The sequence below is a fragment of the Poecilia reticulata genome, chromosome 19 (assembly GCF_904066995.2).
Source record: "Poecilia reticulata chromosome 19, P_reticulata-male-v2, whole genome shotgun sequence".
Taxonomy (NCBI): domain Eukaryota; kingdom Metazoa; phylum Chordata; class Actinopteri; order Cyprinodontiformes; family Poeciliidae; genus Poecilia; species Poecilia reticulata.
This window is the reverse complement of record NC_088848.1, coordinates 13,445,500-13,469,697: the sequence shown is the minus strand read 5'-3', so window position 1 is coordinate 13,469,697 and position 24,198 is coordinate 13,445,500. Positions and strand designations below refer to the sequence as shown.

At 41.0% G+C, this 24,198-nt stretch overlaps 2 protein-coding genes across 5 annotated transcripts in view; one reads left to right on the top strand and one right to left on the bottom strand.

Annotated features, from left to right (window-relative positions):
* LOC103481836 (neurabin-2-like) overlaps window positions 1-17,933 on the top strand; it is a 23,100-nt gene extending 5,167 nt beyond the window's left edge. For both annotated transcript variants that reach the window (XM_081601144.1, XM_008437598.2), the window contains 9 exons: window positions 10,370-10,502; window positions 11,684-11,804; window positions 12,475-12,579; window positions 13,896-14,028; window positions 14,892-15,044; window positions 15,159-15,212; window positions 15,333-15,562; window positions 16,164-16,260; window positions 16,572-17,933. In XM_081601144.1, the coding sequence (XP_081457270.1) occupies window positions 10,370-10,502; window positions 11,684-11,804; window positions 12,475-12,579; window positions 13,896-14,028; window positions 14,892-15,044; window positions 15,159-15,212; window positions 15,333-15,562; window positions 16,164-16,260; window positions 16,572-16,622 (1,077 nt within the window). In that variant the 3' untranslated portion in view covers window positions 16,623-17,933. The remainder of the gene's footprint in view (window positions 1-10,369; window positions 10,503-11,683; window positions 11,805-12,474; window positions 12,580-13,895; window positions 14,029-14,891; window positions 15,045-15,158; window positions 15,213-15,332; window positions 15,563-16,163; window positions 16,261-16,571) is intronic.
* On the bottom strand, window positions 17,931-24,198 carry LOC103481653 (histone-lysine N-methyltransferase PRDM9-like). Of its 3 annotated transcripts, none has more exons than XM_017310897.2 (7): window positions 24,062-24,198; window positions 22,733-22,840; window positions 22,563-22,655; window positions 22,002-22,279; window positions 21,800-21,867; window positions 20,703-20,893; window positions 17,931-20,596 (listed from the first exon to the last, which is right to left on the bottom strand). In XM_017310897.2, exons 2-7 carry the CDS (start codon window positions 22,827-22,829, stop codon window positions 18,690-18,692), a joined length of 2,634 nt encoding a protein of 877 aa, XP_017166386.2. In that variant the 5' UTR covers window positions 22,830-22,840; window positions 24,062-24,198; the 3' UTR covers window positions 17,931-18,689. The 3 variants fall into 3 exon arrangements, with proteins under 3 accessions (XP_017166386.2, XP_008435498.2, XP_017166387.2); XM_008437276.3 differs by lacking the exon at window positions 24,062-24,198 and adding an exon at window positions 23,929-24,049; XM_017310898.2 differs by lacking the exon at window positions 24,062-24,198 and adding an exon at window positions 23,039-23,462.

Here is a 24,198-nt window from a genome sequence, read left to right as displayed (position 1 = left end):
CACTGGAGCTGCTGGTACTTGTTGGTTCAATGATGTTGGCTTCATTAGGCGGTTGAGTTGAGGAAGTCCAAGGCAACCTAAAGAGGGGCCTGTCCTGGTGGCTGTTAACGATGCATTCGAGAGGAGAAACAAAAATTGTGTATGATGTGTCATTAAAAACATGATTTAAAAAAAAAAAATGGAAATCTGAATTTGATTGTGGCTCTGCTGCGGTCGCCGGGGAGTAACTGAGTACTGTTGTACTGAATGACTGTGGCCTTTTGTTATGGAGACTGATGTGAGGGTGGATGAAAGTAAAAGGACGGGTGAGGGAGGGTGTTGAGGTCAAAAGGGAGGGGCGTCATTATGCAGCTCAAATGTCACGTCGCTTTATTAGGCCGGCAGTCACTTTGTTTCTCTCTTGAACAGGAAGCACCCATGTTTAGTGCATATTTCTGCAATGCGTAACCAGTCAGTTTTTTAGCCACATTTCAAGTGCTGTGGTGGTCACGGTTGGTGAATGGGTCAAAGCCTCTTGTCTCCTGTCCCTGTTTTTTTTACCCCGAACATCCATCTCTGTCCTCTAAAACTGAAAAAAACAAAAAAAAAACAACAACCAGAAAAACAGAAGATCTGCTTTGGGTGGTGATCACATTCAGCTCTGTTTCTGCTCCTTCTCATACTCTCGCTTTTTCTTTTCTCCCTTTTGCTCTCTGTCACCACGGCTGCGACTGCTTGTAAAAATAGCAGCATTGTTATCGTCACAGACTCGCCTGGCTTTTGACGGCCACCTCCTTGAAGCCCACTTGAAGCTTCCTCTCATGTCTTATTTATTTTCTCGGCTTGTTTGATGTAACTTCCTCCTTCTTCGCCACGTGCAGAAGAAGGAGGTTTTGGGATAGGAATTGGATTAAAAGCATTTTTCAGGTCTCGACAAGTATCGGAAACATATCTGTAATTCCCAACCGTTGTTTTTTTTTTTAACCTTTCACACGGTCTAGGAGTTCCATCCAAAATACGTGAAAAATGTTTGCTTTATTCATAAAAGCTTTGGATGAAGTGTCCTGGAAGGTTGCAACTTAATTCTCTATCACGCTGTGTAACAAAAGCTTTCTGCTAAAACCCCCTCCAAAAAACAAAACAGATAATCTTTGCTGGATTTGTCCTGCACTCCCTCCAAACTAGAAATAATCAGATTTATTTTTCATACAGCAGGATAACCCGACTATATGAAACTTTTTTTGTACTTTGCTGCCCACATGAAACTGTCCCAATAACAAAAAGTGACTTCATTTTCATAAAAATAAATTCACGTTTTTTTATTTTTTTATTTATTTATTTTTTGCGGGGAATCCTAAATAGAGATCTTGGTCATTTGTAGCCACACAAATCAGCAGGTGAAGGATTGCCCAGGCAGGGGTAATGTAATCACCATATGTCCCACTATCCTCAAACTGTCTGTTACTTTGGACTCCGCAGCATCTCCTGGAGTGCGTTACTCACTAGCAGGAGGGGTGGGAGATCAGACGGATTAGCAGCAAGGTCACGCTGTCCCACTTTTCTGTCCTGCAGCGGCGGGGGCGCTTCTGTATGTAGCAACCCACTCAGGTTGCTGCGACAAACCAAGTTATGCAACGTCTCACTTGTGATGTCTGAGTGCTGGCCTGTCTCGCCCAAGCTGTCATCATCGTGTCAGGAAGAGTGCACGCGCCGGTTAGTCACATTCGAAACACTGAACAAACTGCAGGACGTGCCATGTACTTAGGTTTTAACTGCTTCTATGTTTAGGATTGAAGTAGGTGTTTTTTTCATGAAACTACTTTATAAATGGTCAAAGTCCACATCTGATTCAGAAGAGTTTTAAACGTATGGTCGTGGTAGCAAAATTGGCAAAGATTTATTTCAAGAAGCTGTTTGAAATCGATGTTAATGCTAAGTCCATTAGCATTTTTTTTCTTTTAAGTATGTCTTTAAACATAGTCTTACTTTACTTTTTACTTTTACTTAGGTTGTTTTAAAAAGTAAATTAATTAGTGAAGCTACGGAGAACGTTTTGAAGTAACTTGGTGAGATAAGAAATGGGTCAATTTGTGGCATTTTGGTATACGATTGTTTTTAAAAGGTTTCACAACATGAAATCTATTCCATAAAGTGTTCAAATGAAATGCCAGAGAATAAGCAGAAGTGACTGGAGATTTTGCCAGCTTCCTCCCCCCCCCACCTGTTGCTGCACACTGCCAGTCAGTTAGCTTAAGGAAGGTATGTCCTAGCATAAAACAGACAGATTTGTCTGGGTTTCAAACAATCTAATGACTATGTTGAAATGGGTTTGTTAAATAATACTGGGCCAACATCAATATACAATATTTATTTCCATCTTGTTGGCATTTGTTTCAGAAATGGCAACATTTCTGAAGTGGAGGAGAAGGTTGGTTATGTGATCTTTGCTTGGTCATGTGACAGTTAACTGATTCACAAAACTAGGAAAACCTATTATATGAAGTAATATAGATAAATGTCAAAATAAAGACATAACTTGTGCTAAACAAAACTTACTTTTGCAGTAAATTGTTTCTTTTGCGATTTAAATAAAAATTATTGTGTAATGACATACAATGTGTTAAATATTTGTGTGATTATCCTGATATTGTGGTCATACTGGCATCATACCATCATCCAGTATATTTTCAGTAATCAATATCTTACCTGCCTTTAAAATCTAAGCAGGTTGTGATTTTAAACACATTGTCAACAGAATTAACCCCCATTTCTCTGTCTCCTCCATTATATATCACAATAAGTAAAATAAATATCATTGTGCATATTATAATTAATATTTATAACCCCTGTCACATTTTTTCTACCTTGATAAATATCTTTAGGTTTTTTTTTTTATCTGCATTGATTGTAAACATGGACATCTAAACACACCTGGGTGACGAAAATGTCTGATGGAAATTATTCTGGAAAACTAAATAATAACAAATAAAAAGGACATTGATTCTGTAAAGCTCTGACATGCCAGTACATGTTTAAGCCGATTCGGAATTAGGCCTATAAATGCAAAACAAATCCTAATAAATTGAAAGTTAAATCCACTTAATTTGAAAGTTATGGTGATATAAAATTGCGACTTCTCTAAGTTACAGAGTTCTTACTGACAGTATCACCAAATAAATGTACAAATAGAGTACATCTTCCAGGCTTTTGGACAGATGTCTCTATAAATAAAACACAACTGAAAGGAAATTAAAGCGAATCTCGTTTACTCCTTGACGAGACTCGATATAGAGTCACAAAATCTTTGTTACATCCCTCAAAATGTAGGAGTTTATCACATCACAAGATATTAAGTTTTTGTCTTTTATGACCCATTAAAAAAAAATTTAAAAAAAGCTGCGTCCAACTTAATATTTGAGAGACAAAAGCTTTGATTTTCTGACCATAAATCATTCATTCATTTATGGCAACTATAGAGTAAGGATCCTTCAGAAGTCTTTCTGTGATCGTTCATTATTTATCAGAGCCTCTCTCACTGTGTATGAGTGAGAGAGAGCAGTTCGCATTAGACAGCTCTGGAGTTAAATGGAATTCACTTTATGTCAAAACAAAGTAATTATAAAGTTAATTTCATAAACTTTTGACCGTGACTCAGTCTCACTCTTTTTCATTCTGTAAAGATCTTAGCAGCAAGGTGTTGCATCCGCGTGTCCTTCAGCAGTTTTGCCTACTGCAATGTCTTCATTGTGTTTTTCATTCGGTGTCAACCGATCTTGGCTGGTTGACAGTGAAGTTGTCGTATTCAAGTCACTAGACAGTAAAGTATCTCACTGAAAGTATTTCAGCCTGAAGGAATAACACAACCTATTAAGGGGGTGGGTCATCCTAACATCTCCTCAGATTGATATTACATTTTTGTTCATCCTTTATTAATTGATCCAAAATAAATGGCATTTACAATTAAAGCGCTTTAGTTTCTAGAGATAAATAAAAAAAATAAGATGTAGGATATAAGCATTTCTGGATAAATTGCTGAGTATGTACTCAGCTATTTTTTTCACAAGTGTTAAACCCTAAAATCTGATTTTATGCAGAAAATCATTCTACAGAATTGAGGTCAGTTATTGTACTATGATGTCAGACTAAGCCCAAACATGACTATTGACCAATGGCTGTCTTGCCAAAATTCATGAGCTTTGATGCTATCCAGCCGTTATCTGACAGATTTCTCAGTCGTATTGGCAAGAATAAGACTGGCCAAATGTGAAGCACCTGGAGCCGCACACATCCAGGATCTGGATTAAGTTCCAGTTTTATTGAGATTTGGAAACATTTACTTGGTGATTATTCAACCAGTGCTGGGGAGGGAAGCAATAATCGAACATGTTAAGAAGAGGTGTGCTTGGCAACTAAAGCATCCATTCTGACACCACAAAGCAGATTGGTTACAGAGAATTAAGGGAAGATTTAAAATATCTCCCATTATACATTGTTATTTACTCAGTTTGCTTTACCTTTCAAGGTACAAAGGCAGGATACGTCTAATTAATAGTTTTGATCAGAGAAAAATGTTGCTGCAAAGCTTTCTGTTACAGAATGGCACCACCTCCACACACCCCATTGGCCAAATCCAAAATTAGACCCGATTTGGAGTCGCGAGGGAAAGAGACACAGCAGTCGACATGCAGCTGTGGGCTGCATGGGGGTGGGGGTTACAGCCTCCGTAGTTAACAGCAGCGTGTCACCCAGTTGTTGCCTGGGGGCCAGTATGATAGAACCAGCAGAGCAGACGCCTCAACAGCTTGTCTGTCATTTCACCATTTCCAGTCGGTGGTATATGTCACCTCTGACTGCCTTTGATATCCTTTAGAGCCCCAAGTGTGTGCTCTTTATAGTCGTAATCTGTTAGCTGGGGAGAGGCTCTAGCTTGCTGCCCAAAGAGCTTTAGTAGGACATCCCAGTCAGTCGGCAGCAGAGGGGAGGGAGGGAGGGCGGAAGGGAGTTTCCTGGCCATCTGTTAGCTCCTCTGACCTACTATCTGCCACAACTGGAACGGTGTCCTTCTCTAGCCCTGTCCACCCCCCCCACCCCCCTCTACCACACTGCCTTTAATCCCAATGTTTATCTCCTAAAGGCATCCGCCATGCTAGTAGAGGAGTTCATCTACTACTCATCAAGCTTAGGTTGGGCCAGGGAGGTTACATGACATTGGACCTTAATTAGATAGTATGCCATTAGTGGGATAACCATCTATATAAGAAGGAAGACAATCCACCTTCCTGGCAGTGAAAGTGTTAACTCTGTGCCTATGTGGATTCTTTCCTTGCTTTGCTCCTTAGCACCACTCCTGAACTTTCCCTTTGCATGAGGTCACGGCACCCATCCAACGGCTGGATGTTTCCAGTGCCACGTAACGTGCAGCAGAGCCTCCTGGTTGTTTGGTCCTCTGCAGTGTGAAATGAGGGCAACGGGAGCCACCAGCTGTGGCCTGTTGGTCTTGAAAGTCAAAAGGCGAAGCAGTGCCACGTGAGCATGCAAGCCACACTGTTGTTGTTTCATGCTATGCTACTTATGGTGGAAACAGTGTGTTTCGTGCGAGTGTTTAATCCACATTCTGGTAATCCGACCAAATGCAAAGGTAACCTAAATCAAAAGCCATTAGACTTCAGAGCTGCTCCCACACTGTCCTCTGCAGTGTCTCAGTTTACGCATAGCTATATTTTGATATGAAATCTGTAAACATCAGTTGTTTTCTCCGATTAGTCAATTTGTGGTGAGACGTATAAATGTTCAAATGTTTTCTGACCTATAAATAAATTTTGGCTTCTTATTTTGGCTTCTTAAATCATTGTTGTGCGACATTCATGAGCTGTTAATTTTACAGCAGCCACTGATGGACTTCCAAACTGATTGATTTGTGCTCGTTTGCACTCAGGTCAGGACCGACTTGTAGATAAGGAGATTAATGCCTCTCTTAAGCCTCCAGAGTAAATATGGGACTGTAGCCAAGAGATGATTAGCTTAACGTAGTTTAGGAAAAAGAGCGGAAACGGTGGGAAATGTTTAGCACGGCTTTAGTACGTCTAAGAAATAATCACTTCTTGATAAGTAAACATCTTTGAGGCGTTTTTACAAACAATTTTCAGATGGTTTCTGTTTACTCACTAATTTAGAGCTAATTCTTTGAGTTGCTCGTGAAAACTAAAGATATATGTTATGTTCACTTAACACGAATTGTTGACTGGGTCATGGGAGTTTAGAGTTTTGTGAATAAGGAGAAAGCTTGCAACTGTGTCTTCCAAGGCTTTTGTTGAGGATATTGTACGAGTAAAGAATAGCAGGCATTCAGTATTCTAAAGTTTGATCCTTTTGTCACCAAAGTAAGAACCGTTTCCACATTCTTGGCTACAATTCAAGCCTGTTTCCTGCACGGCTTGGTCTCCATTGCTGCCCTGATCTTGTATGTGATGTTCTTTGACAGGATGTCAAACTGTAGTCAAGGAGTGGAGGGTCCCTGGTTCGTCACAGACTTTTGCTTTTTTGTGGATGATGAGGTCCTGTTTGCATCTTCGAGCTTTTTACCTCAGCAAAGGTTTTAGTGGCTAGGATGAGAGCCATCTCTTAATCATCTTCATGTGAAAAAGGTGGACCGTTACGTCTAGGCTGGGCTTTTTCCATTGCCACAATTGTAGGAGTTCAAGGCAAGTTTGTTTGTAAAGCACACTTCAGCAATTAGCAATTCAAGGTGCTTAACATAAGACATAATAGTTCAGTCAGTTTACCAGTTGTCTTGGGGACTTGTTCATGAGTGATGGCAGGATGAACCAGAAGACAGGTGACTTAAGATGACAGTAAGCAAATTAAGCTTTTCTTTGGATTGACGACTAGAATAGGGTTAAAACCAGTTTGACGTCAACCATTGATTCAGGCTGCATATTGGCACTTTTGGGTTGCAGCAATAATGTACTGGACTCAAAGTTGTTAGCCCTCTGGGCTGCCCTGCTGATGAACTGACAACATGTCGAGAGAGTCGTCTATTGGAAGCTCGAGATAGGTACCAGCTGTTCAAATGACACTGCGAGGATAAAATACTGCAAGTAATGTATAGTCAGTTTGATAAAGTGTGTCGTTTCTTACAAACACTCCTGTTTTAAATTTCAAATATCTGTATTTATTTTTGTGCTAAATAGCTTCACAGATTTCAGTTGTGATATTTCAACTGACTGTTTCACTCAAGCCAAATTATGACTGATATTGTGACCGAAGTTTTGAAACTTTTGTACTCTGAAATTTGTATTACTGGATGATGTACTAGAGGACTAATACTGTAAAAAAAAAAAAAAAAAAAAAAAGGATCAAGGAAGACAATTTTGCACTTCAAGGAGCAAAGTGTGTGAACACTTGAAAAGTTGAGAAGACTGTGGGGAGGAGAAGGTCCAGAACTGAATCGGCGTTGCGAGTTGAATGTGTAAGGTGCTGCATACGAAATCACCTCGGAAGACGGGAAAAAAGAGCCTTTTTAAGATTTGGCTTACGGTGTTAGAGTGTGTATGTATGCGTGTGTGTGTGCGTGTGCGTGCGTGTGCGTGCGTGTGTGTGTGTGTGTGCGTGCAGCTGCAGAGGGCCCCCATTAACATGCTGGAGGTGGTTATGTAAACTGTCATGCTGTTAAATCAGACTGAATGTGGGAAGTTGAGGCCTGAAAACAGAGGCCTCTGTCTCCATGAGAGCTACTCCAGTCGCTGTGATTTATTTATTTTTTCTTTCTCCCCTCCTATGTGTTTGATTACTGGTGTGAAATGAAGTAGCTGTGAGGCCTCGAGAAAATGCAGCAGATCTCTCTGACAAAAACAGTCGATAAAAGTAAATTGTATTAGATCTACATTAAAAGTGGTCATGTTATCATATTATAGATTCAGTTGTACAGTTTCATCGACATCCGTCTTCATCTCCACGGCCTCGTCTGACATTGAGTTGCAACGATTTTAGCAAATGCCGTTATATAATAAGTGGCCTATAAGTGCAGCAGCCGTACTCCTCTGAACGGATGTGATTCCTGTTTGCCTTAGCAGATGATTATCTCAAACTCTTTATTATAATAGCCTCCTTGCTGTATGAGATGACTCCATTACAGATGACCTAAGACCACGTTCGGAAGCTCCAGTCGAAATCTGTAGCAAAACAAAAATGTTGGGATCCTTAGACAAGCGTCTCTCAATGATTTCCTGGACTTTTGGCAACATTCAGGTCTGTAGGTCTCATTGCTCATGCAAATTTTTCCAAGTCTGACAACAGAGCTTAGTGATGGGCACTCCAAAACACTGCATTTGTTGATCTTCTGCCACTGCTTCAACTAGCGTGGCAGTATTCTTAGGGTCATTGTCCATTTAACTTTATGACTCGTCTCTTGAGATGTCGCTTCTCTACTTCCACAAAATGCGCCCTCTTCATGATCACATCTATTTTGAGGAGTGCAACCGTCCCTCTGGCAGCAAAGTACCCATAAAACATGAAGCCCCTGAGGCTCACAGGGTTCTTCCTTTTTCCTCCAAAGCTAACAACGCTCATTACGGCTGCAGCGGTGGCGCAGGGGTAAAGTGTGACCCATCTGTACGAAGGCCTTAGCCCTCGACGACGCAGCCGTCACGGGTTCAAGTCTCGGCCCAATGACCTCTGCTGCATGTCTTTCCCCTCTCTCATAACCCACTTTCCTGTCTCACAACAGCTAAAAAAAGACCACTGGAGCTGACAAAACCTGAAAAGAAAGAAAAAATGCTCATTATGGTTAAACGTTTTTAGTGTCGTCAGACCACAGGACATGCCTCCAAAACCCACTCCACAATCTGTAATCTAGATTTTTATATTGCTTTTGTCATAATGGTTTCTAGTCCTTATTTTAATGACCTAATCTGTCAAGCTTCAGCCCACCAACTTAAAAATATCTTTTGTGGTTGTTCTGGGCTTTATTAAACCATTTTGCATTAAAACACGGTCATTTCTGAGACACAATCTGAATGGTAAGATGTTGTGGCTTTTATTCTTTATGTGTAATGATTGCACAGATAACTTTTGGAGGGCCACGATTCTCTTCCTGACATACTGCCTGATTTAGTTTGAGTTTGTCGTTATGTAACGCCAGGAGGTCAATCAAAAAATTGTGAACCAACTTTTCTAAGTTTATTACTGCATCGACTGGTCGATGATCTGAAAACATAACGTATTGGCAAACATAAGAAACAGGTTGAAAGGTGCTAATTTTGCATGAGCTCCATTTTCTCCCCGGTACCTCGGTAAATCGGCGGTCCAGTCTTTTCCATTATTTATTAAACTAAAAATTCCTAAGAAATCATTTTACATATGATTTACTAGAACTAGTGATGTAAGTTATTTAAAAAAATATTATTCTATTGATTATTCTGACAAATGATTAAATCAAATTGGTCACTGTGCAGATTTTCCATTTAATCACTTAGCAATACATTAAAAGATGCAAATAAACAAAAATTTCAATTTCTTTTTTTAAATATGAAAATAAGCATTTTATTGCCTAAAATGTTTGTGCAGTTTGTATTTTCTGTGTAGTTTTGCATCAGTTTCTCTGTGTTTTTCTTCCAGCAGATGGCTTTTTTTGGTTTGTATACTCCAGTTAGCGATTAATCTATTACTAATCTAGTTGATAACCATGCTCAGTTTTTAGTTTTGTTTGAATTACATTTTTTCCACTTTATTCACCTGCAAAGCCTTGAAGTACGGCTGCATAAATTGTATCAATGTTCATCAGGGTTCACGGGAAGTGAATCTGTTTTCATTATCAGTTACTATATTTGGAGAAAATGTGTGAACTCAGACGAGAAAGTGAGAACACTGCACAGCTGCACGAAGAAAGAGGCATCCACCTTCAAACTCAGTTATTTTCCATGATCTGGAAGCCAAATTGTTGTGCATCTATATTTGCGAAACAAAAGAAAAGCTAAAATAATGTTAATATGTTGTAGCAAATTTAGAGAACGCTACAGATATCGTCAAGTGTCTCTTAACTTCAGGGTTTCAGGCATCCGAATATAATGATCTCTTTGTAAGTATTTAAATCTTTCAAATAGATGCATTTTTTTTTAAAGTTACAATTATATATCGGCATTTAAATGTTATTTTGAATTTTACTCAGTAAAGCAAATATATTTGGTTAGAGGTATTTAGTTTGTTGACCATACACCATCTGTCCCAACACCTGAAGCTTGACCAAAATGGGTCATCAGAAAATCGTCTCATCGTCTGCTGTTGTCATGGACACCTTTTGTCTTTAAAGTCGTATCAGTGGGTTTAATGTTGTGACAGACTCACCCAGCAAGCTATAAATCCGGTTATGACTGATCCAATCTTTCCACTGCAGGTTTTTGCCACCTATCCAAACGAGGACTACGACAGGCGCAATGAAGACGTGGATCCCATGGCGGCGTCGGCGGAGTACGAGCTGGAGAAGCGGGTGGAGAGGCTGGACCTATTTCCTGTGGAACTGGAGAAAGGTATTGGCCTCGTTAAACTCTTGAGAACAAGTTTCTCGAAAGCTGTGAAACGGTTCCGGTGTTCGGACCAGCTGTGGTGGTCCGAACACCACCTGATTGATGATGGTTTAATAAGAAAACATGAAACACTATGTCTTCTTCAGTAGGAGGGTTTAATTGTTGTCGCTCATGTAAAAAGGCCCGGAGTCTTCGCCATCTGCCTTCTGACAGCCATCCGGCTTTTCCACGAGGAAGCACTAGTGCAAGTCTTTCCTTCAATTGCTCCCCGGTGGGGCACAACGAGAGCACTCCCTCACCATTACGCTGCATTAATATATGCATGCAGGACTATGTTTAGCTTTCTGTCGCAGGCATGTTTTAAAGTGATGGCATGTGTAGCAACATGCAGGCAAGCTGTGTGCACTTTCTGCACCAGGGAAACTGTAAATGAGACGCAGCCCCATGCTTTCAAGTAGATGCGACTCTTCTTCTTTTTCCTCAGGAAAACAAAAAGCTTGTGCGTCCTTTTATTACAACTATAAATAAATCACAGCTCGCGGCAAATGTTGGCGTCAGGCTGTTGACATCACTGAAGGGAAAAGGTCAGATCAGGCTCAGTCCTGATTTAAACCCTGATCAGGTAAAGTGTTTGTTTAAAAAAAAATGCATTGTTTATATTGTAATTTACCACGTTTTATATCGCAGTATCGCATCACGCTTACCTTTATTTTTAATTTGATCACAAATATTTTGATTTTATGCATTTGTTCATGATATTTTTAATTTGTTTCAGAATTATAAAGTCTCCATTAACGCTACTATTACATTTAGTACAGCAAAATAATGTAATGGGTATTAAAAAAAAAAAAAACTCTCCAAAGCTCATTGTTGGGGAGCTGCAGAGAAGTGTGCTCGGGGGGATCACCAAGTTTCCATGACAACCGATAGGCTAGAAAAATCCTTTTTTTTTGTCCTACCATCACAAACATCAACATTTGGACTTTGCTAATTGCGGTTGTGGAATTAGCAAATTGTGATTACACCTGTAACCTTAGGATTTCATGAGGTGAGACTAAGATTTAGTCACACCTACTTTAGGTACTTTTAACAGCAAACCTCCTACCAGATAAAGACCAAACCAAACACGTGTTATAGTAGGGACTCTAGTAACTATTGGCTTGATCCTCCTTCCTCCCTTTCAGATGGAGACGGCCTGGGCATCAGTATCATCGGGATGGGCGCAGGGGCTGACATGGGCCTGGAGAAACTGGGCATCTTTGTGAAGACGGTGACAGAAGGAGGAGCAGCACACAGGGACGGCAGGTGAGTTATTAATCTAATCATTCGGTTAATCAGCTAGTCTATACAACAATATTTTTAAAAGTTTATTAGATTGATCTAAATAGATATATTTTTTTAATGAACTTGATTAATCTACTAAACAACAAACGTTCTAAATTATCTGATTAATCCAAACACACTTTTTATTTGTTTAATCTAAGTGGCAAATCACTTAAATAATTTATAGTTTCAAATGCCAGATTTCATGCATGTTACAGAAAAAAGTGTTTGAAGCAGCCTGGATATAAAATGTCAACTCATACGTATCAATTGTTTTAATTAACTGTGTTGATTATTTGTGAGTTTGTCTCCTTTTAATGTTATTCGTTTAGATACTAATGTGATGTACACAGCTTATCACCAGCAGAAACGAAGCAGACGCAGTAAATTTAAATCTGCACATCAACATGCTTCTTCACATGCACAGGGCAGCGTGGAGAAAAGGTTTAAAAAGTCAAATATATTCAGAAGAAAACAGTGCATCAACATATAATATTGTGTTGACAAATCGCATTTGTCCTTTTGCAAACGTTTCTATTTTTTGCTGCGAAAACGACCCTCCACTGTTTAGCTTTTGTGGTTTTATCCGGCAGTCGACCACAATCAGTTTTTCTAAGCGATTTTCTGTAAACCTGTTGAAATGTCTCCTCAGGATCCAGGTGAACGACCTGATCGTGGAGGTGGACGGGACCAGCTTGGTGGGAGTCACCCAAAGCTTTGCCGCCTCCGTACTCAGGAACACCTCAGGAACTGTCAAGTAAGAGGCGTTTTTTTTTAGTAACCTTGCCTTAATCGGGCCTGTTGTGACCCAGTTCCCCGTCCGGGCTGCAGTCATCAGGTTGGGGTTATGTAGCAGGATTAAACGGTCAGCGTTTATCACCGGGAGGGTGCCGCTCTTGCGGCTATTTTTTTTTTTTTTTGCGAGGCATTCTCTGCGACCGGGACGTCCTTTACAGCTCCGCTTGACGTCCAGCATTCTGCTAACATCTTCTGTTAGCAGACGGTTTCATTTTGATGTATTTACCCGCAGCCAGAACAGGAATGACTTCTCCCACATCCCGCCCATTCATTTAACCAGACTGGAGATTTATATTGCAACTCTGACAGAGTCATGATTACAGCCTTCTGGGTTTAAAAGAGCTCCATTTTAGGGACGGTTTGAAGAAAGCTCAAAGTCTCCGAGCTACAGCTACAGAAAACACTGTTATCATCAGGCAAATACAGTCTGGATCTTAAGTGTCAGGTCCAAATGCCAGGAGGCTATTTGCAGCTTTTTGTTTGCTCTTTGGAGTTCTGTGAGCACCTTTTGTTGTTTAGGCTCATTCATAATTCAGGAGATTTTATTTATTTATTAATTTTTTTTGTGGCCAGTGCTGTTGGGATAACTGTTAGTGTAATGTGACTTCTAAAGATCAGAGACCTCTACGGATCAGCTCATACATTATGGATCTGCTGCAGCGGCAGTGGAGGGACTCACGAAGCTCAGGGTCTATTCAGGAAAAAAAAAAAAAAAAACTGTCAGTGAGACTAATGGAGCGGGACAGGAAGCGTGTTTGTGAGCATTTAATTACCCGTAAACGCCGCATAAAATTAAAAGACGACAGAGGCTGGCTCAGCGGCCATCTGTTGCTTTGCGACGGGTTAATGTAGCCTCGGCTTTAATTTGACAGAGATTTGTGGACCTCTGTCAGGCGTCTTATATCCTCTGTGATGAGCTGAAAGACGGGCAGAGTTGATCTTAGAAACTGCAGAGCGTAGCTCCAGAGAAAAGATCATTGTTTGGTAGTAAACAGGAAGGAAATGTCTGACTGCAATAACGTCTTACTGCACCAATTCAGGAAGCTATAGCAGTTTACCATATAAGGAAAGTACTATTTTAGTCTTTAAAGAGACAGTTCTTATCCTCCATGTTGATAACAAAGAACAATTTCATATCACTGTTAACTTCAAGGACAATTTTATGCAGAACTCTTGATCCACCTGTAGTAAATGTGTGTTTTGGATCATCTTCTAACGTGTTGCTGATCAGTAGTTATGCTGTCAGAGTTCTTATCAATGAGCATGCGATCACAGGTTTGTGATTGGGCGGGAGAAGCCGGGCGAGCAGAGCGAAGTGGCCCAGCTCATCCAGCAGACCCTGGAGCAGGAGCGCTGGCAGAGGGAAATGATGGAGCAACGCTACAACCAATACATGGACGAACAAGAGGTTCGATACATCTGCACACACACCCACGTACATCTTGGTTTTTCTGTAAATTCCAGAAATATTTGCCATCCCTTGACTTGAAGTTTATTCCCATTTTCCTGAAGTTACGAGCTTCTAAAATGCTGCTGTCAGGTGTTGTGTTTTGCTTAGAAATAATATGTGAAAGAAAATGTCTGTCACTATTGAAAAGCACTTCCACATACATGGATCACATAATAGCCTTAATTTGATCTTTATAGGCTGCAGAGAAACTAAATCCAACTTTGGATAGGATTATGAAATTTATCCATTAAGATCATCTATGATATGACACACGGTTAAGCAGTAAGCTAAGCTCAGAAACGGAGCCAATTCAGGGATGACTCAGATTATTTTGTACTCAAAAGCTCTTTGTGATTTTAAAATTAGGTCTTTAATATTCTGTTGTTTTTGTTGTTGTTTTTTATGAAAACAACATCTGTGGTTAAATGCTTGTAGGACAGGGCAGGGAGGTTCTTCTAGGACCGTTCTCACTGTCTGCATGAGTGATGGAGGTCAGGGTGGTTCTTGAAAAGCAGAATGGTAAATTTAGAAAGCAGGAAGGATCGTTGGGGGTTGCACCCCATCTAGTGGACATTTATGGTCACTACATGGATATACAATTTTGCCTCAACATTGAATTTATATTTCTTTTCTTAGGAGTAACAATTTTCCACACTTTGACTGCAACTTCACTATAAAATACAATTTAACTTACAATGAGATGGAAAATAAGGATTTCTCTGCTTTCATTTTCCAGCTGAAAATAAACTTTTCTGTATTTCAGATGTTTACGTTTACATTGATCTACCTCTCCGATCTTCTCTGTGCACGTGTTCCTCCAGGGTGGCGAATATGGCACAGATGAGGAAGAGGATGAGGAGGACGAGGCCAGCCCGCCGTATCCCAGCGCCATCGAGGTGTTCGACCTGGCGGAGAACGAGGACATGTCGCCTCTGGAGACGGACCCCGAGAAGCTCACCCATAAATATAAAGAGGTGAGGCACGAATACCTCGAAGCGGGACATTTCATCTGTAACCACGGCTCACCTCCGCTCTGGTGCGTGACAGAAACACGGGTGTTAAAAATTCATTTCGTTCTCTTGCTAAAGCTCCAGATAAAGCATGCTGTGACTCAGGCGGAGATCCAGCAGCTGAAGAGAAAGGTGAGACTTACGGCTAACACGACTTCACATTAAGCCAGAGGAGTTCTATGCAGAGCAGCATTTATAACGGTAAAAGCCTTGGTCGGTTTATTGAAACGGAGGCTATGTTCGTCCCTGCAGCTGCACCACGCCGAGCAGGAGAAGCAGCGCTGGCGAATGGACAAGGCTCAGCTGGAGCAGACCCTGCAGGAGAACAAAGAGCGCATGGAGAAGCTGGAGGGCTACTGGATGGAGGCGCAGAGCCTGTGTCAGGCGGTGGATGAGCACCTGAAGGAGACGCAGGCCCAGTATCAGGCCCTGGAGCGCAAATACAGCAAAGCCAAGCGGCTGATCAAGGAGTATCAGCAGAAGTGAGACAGTGTGAACGCATGCACACACTTAAGTAGCATAAACACTCACTTAAAAGAAAAAAAAATTAGGGAAAAAAAAAATCTACCCTTTTTACTTTTGAGTCCTTTTGTCATCTTAAATTGGCATTCTTGGACTGGATTTGGTTTATTATCTCAATTTTTGCAACATGATTCATCAGACACCATGTGACTCAAATATTGAAATCTTATGCAGAAGCCAAAAAGCAACAAAATAGCTCTTTTTCATATTTTCTGAATTGAAAGCCAACTTTAGTACTTTGTTGTTTCATATTTTGTGGGGAAAAATAAAAATGATCCCCAGAAAGGAATTTTATTTTTTTTTCTCCTTAAAAGTCTATTATTTTTATTTTTAAAAACTGACAAATTAGATGTGTGATCTGAAAAAGAATAAAACCAAAATATTATTGGAACTCTGTATAGGGTGCAATATGGGAGGGAAATATTTGTGGCACTACGAGCCCCCCCCCCCACCCCCCACTGAATATATGCACTCTAATAAAAAGTTGGATTTTCATTTTTAAAACATCCGAGTACAAGACTGTGCTACTGCTTTATTATTTTTAAAACATTTCTCAAACAGGGAGATTGAGTACCTAAAGAAGGAGACCCAGCGTTGTGCGCAGGTTGGAGCCGAGGCGTCCCTTCTGAAGGAGGAGTCGGGACAACTTCAGGAACAGGTATGGGGGGTAATTTTTAAGCTTCGTCATTAATGCAACTATAAAATACAAACATGTCAAAGCTCAAATTAATATAAGAGGATTCTTTTTGCAATTGTTATCTTCGTTTCCAAATTCTGTGCTTTTACAGACAAAAAACAAAACAAAATCACTTTAACCAATGTCGGCACCGAACAGAAGTAATTTCAAAGTCTCTTACCATTTGGTCTAATCAAGCTGACGAATCAATTTTTGTCTTTTTTTTTTGTTAAAGACTGGAACTGTGTCTCTGCAGCAGCTGTTCTCTAAACGTCTCTTCTTCTCTTTCCTAGGTGGCTGACCTGGAGGTCAGGGTGGAGGAGCTTAAATCTGAACCCTTATAAAAGCCTTTTTTCATTCCATGTGAACCTTCACCTGATGAACTGAACTGCAGGGTATCTTTGTCTCCATCGTGAGCCCGGTCATACGCTGAGTCCTCAGGCCTTGTCTTTTGGCCATTTAACCCTCTTAGCCCCATTTTTTTTTGTTACCGTTCACTGAAACGATGAAACACAACAAGCATAGACTCTGATGAGCTCTAAATGTACTTTCCTTTTTTTTTATTTCAGTATTTGTTTTTCCCCATAATTTGTTGTTTTGTGACAGACCAAGCTGTTGCTTTTAATTGCCAAAAACAAAATCCCTTTCTTTGGTTTTTACCTACTTTTTTTGTGACTTTTTTTTTTCCCCCCTCAGTTTTTGTACAGATGTGATGCTGTGTGTTTTCGGTTTGGTTTGTAAAAATTTTAATGTGGATAACATTTAACATAATATAAACCGAGATTTGGACGGTTGTTGTATATTTTCCGTGATAAAGATGTGGTACGAAGGAAGGAGTTTGCACCGAAGATGCCGCGGCGCGCCGATGGAACGAAGAGAACGAGTGGAACGTGATTTCTAAACCGTAGTAACAGTAACCTTCCTTTAGGTGTCTCGTCACCTAACCTTGCTGCCTACTTTCCAGAAGTGTTTGTGTATTTTCTACACACTAAAAACCCATCAACAAGCCATCATTCCTCCGGTTCCATCCCCTTGTGTCTTTAGAAGAGGTACCACACGAAACAAACCTGCAACTTCTGTGCCACAAGTGACAACGGATCCGTTTCCCCCTCCAGATGGATGTTGCTAAGAACTTGTGTAACTTGAATTACCGATTCCTGAACCATTACCAGACTGGGAAATTTTATTTATTTTTTTGTCTTTTCCCAAAGTCGTTACCAGCAGCGAAGTTTTCGTCTCGAACCAGCAGCTGCACTTGACAACCACCGCGTGTAGCACATGGAAAAACACTGCCAGGTTTCTTACCTGTTTTCGGTTCATGCACAGTTTGAAGCAGTCACCTGTCATTGCAGTATGTTTGTATAGTTTCAGGTCAGACTTCAATATTTTCAATTTGCGTAATCTTTATAACGTAGTCAAGAAAAAAAAAAGGACAAAAGCAAAGAAAAAGGTAATCGAATAGACGAAGCTGTACTGTTGTCATGTTAAAACCAAGTAGTAGATGAGGGTGGTAATGAAAACAAAACCTAGGATAACTTAATTTAAAAAAAAAGAAAAAAAAACAGGCATGGTTATGACTATTTTCATAATATTAAGGCTTGTACAGTGCACACGCTTTGCATTGTATGTTTTGTGGAATAAATGGTCAACAGTGATGAGCAGCTGTGTTTTTATTTCAAACCGTGGCAAATCTCAGTTTAGCTTCATTTCCTTTTTTTTGTCAAAACGTAAGTGAATCTTGTTTTAATAAATTATACAATATTTAGAGTCTAATGCTGAGAATTATTTTATATTGAATGCAATTTAAATTCTGTAAATTTAAATAAAAAAACAAACAAAAAACAAAGACCTCAAACAGAAAGGTGCAATAACTTTATGTAAACTGATGCTGAATCAATCTTAGTCGTGAGGTTTTGGGGATAAACAATCCCCATCAATCATACTGAATCTGTGGAACCTGAAATAGATATTGTCCGCCTCTGGAGGGGTTTTTTGACGCTTATTTATTTTCAACCTCTAGCTCAAGGGCGCTCAAGTGCAACCTGAAAGGATACCATCCTTTAACTTTTAGATGCATCCCTTCTCCAACACACCTCAATCAAACAACAGAATTGCCTCAGAATCCCAGATTACTTGATTCAGATGGGTTGGAGAGTAATAAGAAAAGAAAAAAAAGTTTTGCACAAAGTGGATGGACAAAACAACAAAACAGAAATAAGGATGACGCTGTGTTCCACTAACATCAGCAACTTGCATTAAAACTGGTTTTGGAACTAAATAAAAACGGGCTAATGTCGGAAATCTAGAACAACTTTCACAAAGTTATTCTTAAACTTGCTAAAGTAAAGTCGTTTACTTTAATCTGTGGAAATCTGAACTCTTTTCACAGCAACTACAGTCCTGATACCTGCCTACGTGTGCACCTTCTGATGGTGCCTCCTGAGATGATAGTTTCTGGAAAAGCTCTTCCCGCACTGGCTGCACTTGAACAGCCTCTGTCCCTGGTGAAGCAGCAGGTGAGCCTTGAGGCTCTGCAGGCGGCTGAAGCTCTTGCTGCACTCGGTGCACTCGTGCGGCCTCACGCCCGTGTGTTTCCGCTCGTGTCTCTTCAGGTCTCCCGACTGGCGGAAGCTCTCGCCGCAGTGGGTGCACAGGTAGGGTTTCTCGCCGGTGTGAGTCCGGAGGTGAACGTTTAGCTGGCCCACGTAGGAGAAGCTCTTGCTGCAGGAGGTGCAGCTGTAGGGCTTCTCGCCCGTGTGGATGCGCTGGTGCTGCTTCAGGCCGTAGTGGTTCGTGAAGCTCTTCCCGCAGTCGGTGCACAAATACAGGACCTTCAGCTGCCTGATGCACGTGTGAGACGCGAGCGCTTCCGCGTCCGCGCAGTTTGTCCCGCAGTCCGAGCACGTGAACTCCCCCTCCGCCTCCTCCAGGTCCATCAGGCCTTCCGAGTAATCCCTAGGATGGTGCCTCTTGATGTGTTTGATGAGGTAGCTCTTCATGGTGAAGGAGAAGTGGCAGAAGGAACAGGGGAACAGCTCGGAGGCGCAGTGGTACTTCTGACAAGACTTGTTTTTCTGATGCTGCCTCAGTTTCGCTGACGTAGAGAAGGCTTTATCGCAGGAGTCGCAGCGGAAGGATTTCGCCCTTCCATGCGCTATCTGTGTGTGCCTTCTGAGCAAACTAGACTTCCAGAAGGCGGCGCTGCACTGCCCGCAGTTCAGCGGCTTCGAAGTGCACTTGTGTGCCTTGAGATCGTCCGGGTTTCCGTATGTTTGCTTGCAGAGATTACAGCTAAACCACTTGTACTTCTTGATTTTTGCATTTCTGACAGCCGAGGCCTCTTGCTGATTGGCCGCTTTGCGTTTAGGTGCTACAAGTTGAGTGACGGCAGAAACTTTAGATCTGGCTCTGAGGCGCTGAGGCCTCAGAGGGGCACTGTTTGGGGTGAGGTCTTTGGTTTCCACAGGAGGAGCTGAACTACTTCCCTGGTTTTCAGCCGCCGAGTCTTCCGAGTGCCGCTCGTTTATGTGCAGCTGCAGGTCATCCACCGAAGAGAAAGCCACCAAACACTCACCACAGCTAAACGGCATGGTGGCGGCGTCCTCCGAATCCTCGTCCATTTTCTCTTTATGTTCATTCTTCTGGTGACTCTGCAGATGCCTGGCCAGGTCGTTGTACTGGCCGAAGCACTTGAGGCACACAGAACAGACATAAGGGCGTAACTTCTCATGAACAGCTGCCTCGTGCTTCTTGAGGTGCGCTTCATTCGTGAAGCTCTTTCCACAAACTGAACAATCTAGCTGCTGCGTTTCTACATGCACATCCACTTGTGCAACCTCGGTCGGGTTGCTTCTTTCCGACTCCTGAGATGCAGCCACTTCCGGCTGGTTGGAGAGTTCTAATCCGAGTGCAGAGCTCTCCGCTGTAGGGACCAGTTTGTCCATAGCTGCAGCTTTTCCAAAATGAACGCTCTGGTGTCGGACCAAACCGGACGCCTGACTGAAGCTTCTCCTGCAATGCGAGCAACAGTAAGGCCGCTTGTTGGAGTGGACGCACAGCTTGTGTCTCCTGAGGTGGGGGACTTGTTTAAAAACTTTCCCGCAATCATCACACGTTTTGGATTTAACTGGATCCACCAGCATCACCAGAGAGGCTGGCGGCTCGTCTCTGGTGCCGGGGTTTTCCTCGCCGGCTGCCTCGTCTGCTTTGGGCTGTGAGTGAAAGTGCTCTATGTGTCGGAGGAGGAAGCTCTCCGTGGTGAACGAGAGAAGACAGCTGGAGCAGAGGAAAATCGGAGACGACGCACTCTCACCGCTCTCTGCGAGTTCAGAGAAAAACGGGAAAATAATGAGCAACTTAATCTAGACTAGATCTCAAAACACATTTGGTTTTTTTTGGTGACAGATTTGGGAAGCGAAAGCTACCTGTTCTGCTCATCTTCAAAGACAACATGTCAGACCAATCTTTGCTGAGGTGGGCGCGCAGTTTGCTGCTCGGCCACACTGTGAGCTCATCTCCGGTCTGGACGGCGCGGCAGCAGTGGAACAGGATGCTGCCTTTGTACTGAACGGCCAGCAGGTTGGCCTCGTCCTTGCTGCGAGCAAAGTTCACATACCTATGCACAAACAAAGATCGGTAGAAATATGTTGAGTACAACATGAAGCTGAGCCCAATAAACTAAAAAGTTGATTTTAAATCTTATTGACATTACAGCAATCAAACCTTTGTTATAATTGCTGACCAGCTTTTTGAATGTTTTTGCTGGCATTTTGAACATTTATCTGATGATAAAATCCTAGTCCTTGAGGCTGGGAGGCCTACTCTCCATTACTATAACTTTTATCTCCCTACACAGATTTTCTTTTAGATGAGAGTCAGGAATCTGGCTGGTCTACTCCAAAACTGGACTATAACTTTCACTGAGACAAAATGTGTTGTTACAACTAGGATTATTTAAATCTAAATTTGGATTAAATTGGAAAAGCCATGATCCACCACTTAATCAGCCAGTTATCAAAATTAATTAAAAACCTATTTTTAATCTACCCTGAGAAATAATCAGCATCTAAAATTTTAGCATTCCTCACTGAATGCTAAAGAAACGCACTTTGGAGCAAGAATGGGTACAAGATTGTCAGTAACTGTGCAGATTTATTAAAGTGTAATATGATCTTATGAGACAGAATTAAGTTGCCTAAGAAAAGATTGTGACAACCTCTGTGAGGCCCGATAAAGCAAAATCAGGCCAACTAAGACTTGCCCCATAAGCTGAAATTTGGTACGCCAGGTTTATTTACGTTCTCTTTGACTACATGACTCAAAAGAAACCTTTGAAACCTAAGATATTATTGTAGTTCTAGAAACATTGACCAAAGTTCACCACTTAGAAACGGTAAAGTTTGTAAAATTTCTGCATGTGCTTACACAGATGATAGATACAGATGATAGTTGTTGAGCGTGTACCTATCAAAAATGCCCCATCAATTTTACTCTAGTTCAGTAAACCTTCACCTTCACATACCTCATCCAATTTGAATAGGAGTCACTGGCGGCATCTATGTACTCATACTGATCTTCTCCTTTGTAAATCTGAAAAAATAAATAAATAAAATGTTATAAGCATGATGACACACACAAGGACTGCCAATTTGCTGTTTGGATTCAGGACTACTAAAATGATTTTAAACTTTCACATTTTGTCACATTAAAACCATTAAACTCACCTCCCAAGAAAAGTCACTAGTTATAGCATTTTCTTTCACTGTCACTTCCCCCTCATACGGTCCAAAATGCATTCCGGGAGACAGTGCTGGTCCTTGGTTTATTACACCTACTCCTGCACTGGGAATGCTGGATCTGCCTATCATCAGGCCAAAGGGTAAAGTGAGAAGAGCTCGCTGTGGGACACCCATGGTCGTTGGAAAGTCGAGGATAAACGATGGACCATTAATGTCATCAGGATTACTCTGATCCTGAAAAAGAGGCAGACACTCCTCACAACCTGGAAATGTAAAAGAAAAATTGAATATTAAAGTGAGTGGACTTGTGTGGCTGAAACATGTTAAAAGGAAAATATTTTTTAAAAATTCATCATTTGCACAAAAGTAACTTTAGAAAAGACAATGTCTCCATGCAAATAAAGCATGTTATTATCAAAAAGTTGTTTGGCTGGGGGTTGTGGTTGCTAAGCTACCATGAACACTGATACCAGCTTGTCAATGCTCTACCGGTTTAACAGGTTTAACTCTTCATTATAATAAGAAAGGAAAATGAAATAAACTTACAGAAGCCATCTTGGCCCTCAGTGCTTTCTTCTTGTCCCACAGTGCTCAGCAGTTTCTGGAGTGACGTTTCAGCCGACTCCAAATCAACCACCACTTTAGGCACAAACAGAGATGCGATGTTAGACTTTTTATTTCTTAAAAAGTTTAAAAATATGGTTATCACACGTTACCTGCCGGGGTGCTGTTCTTCAGAGAGAGGCCCTCCTCAGTTTCAACAACCTCCTCGGTTGTCTCCACCCACTCCACTTCACCATTCTTGTTCGACATGAGTAAAACCTCTGCAGGAAGTGAAAGGATGTTAGTAAAACCTCTGATGGTGTCACTTTTATTAGTATGAGATCAACAGATATCCCACAAATTCATCACATATCTCCTGTGCATTTTTCGATACTGGTCCACTTTGTTGCATAAATACACAAGCCTCACTGTGAACTTCTCTGGAGACTGCAAATGTTTCAACTTTTAGAGAACCTTACAGAGTTCTCTGAGGATTTGTCTCCACATTGACAGTGCAAGCTTCAGAAAGAGTCAGAAATCTGGCTGGTCTACTCCAAGCTTCCAGGAACTATCATGAAATGTTCCCCAAAAGCGCCATGAAAGTTAACAACTTTTGCAAAGTATCCTGGAGAAGGTTCTCTAAAAATTAGAACACCGGTATGCTTTCCATAAGGTGAAGACATCTGTAACCACAGAATGTCCCATAAGATCACAAAATGCGGAAGCTTTGGAAGACGTTTAGGGAACATTTCCAGGAGTTTTGAAGTTCTCTAACATTTAGGGAATATTTACAAACAGTTCTCTAATAAGACTGTTCCCTAAAGCGTCGTCAAGGCACACTGCACAGCATGTTCTGTTGCCCTTCTTTAAACACACCCGATTCAGGCTGGCGTTTAGTAAAATCCTTTTAATCAGCCATTAATTGAAATCAGGTGCACTGAAGCAAGCAAACACATAAACTATGCAGGGCAGTGTGCCTTGAGGATTATGGTTGATAAATGTTAAATAGTCTGTCACATCAAGATTCTCTAAAAGCATCAACGTCAAGTTCCAGAAAGCATATAGGAATCGTTCAATAGAAGTTCGAAAAATCTCGTATCTTCAAAGAGCAAGAGGAACGTTTACAGGAAACGTTCGCTCAAGGTTAATAAATCTTTAGAAAATTCACACTGGGTCTTCTCTAATAGTGAGGAAAAACATAATGACGTTTCTAAAGGTGTTTAAGTTCAGTTTCCAGTTCTCTGTTACACACCGTGTATGTAACCTTTAATGAATATCACTGCAATGCTCCAGTAAGGTTAAAATTTGCTGGGCAGTAATTAATCTTTTCTCAGTTATGACGAACAACAGTTTATCAAATTTAACTTACCGTATATCATAGCTGTAACTGTAACATAATAATTAGCCTCACATAGCTAAATATTACATCCTGACGCAAAAAAAATTAAATCCAATTTACGAAATAAGAGATTAAAAATTAAAAAAATAAATAAATCACAAACCTTTTTGAGTTGTAGCAACTCTAATATCGAAACTTACAATGAATTGGTTTCAAAAACCACATATTTTGACCGTTAGCAACATGAGGTCTCGTAAGAGGAAGTTACTTCGGTGTTACACTACAACACCGGAAGTAAAC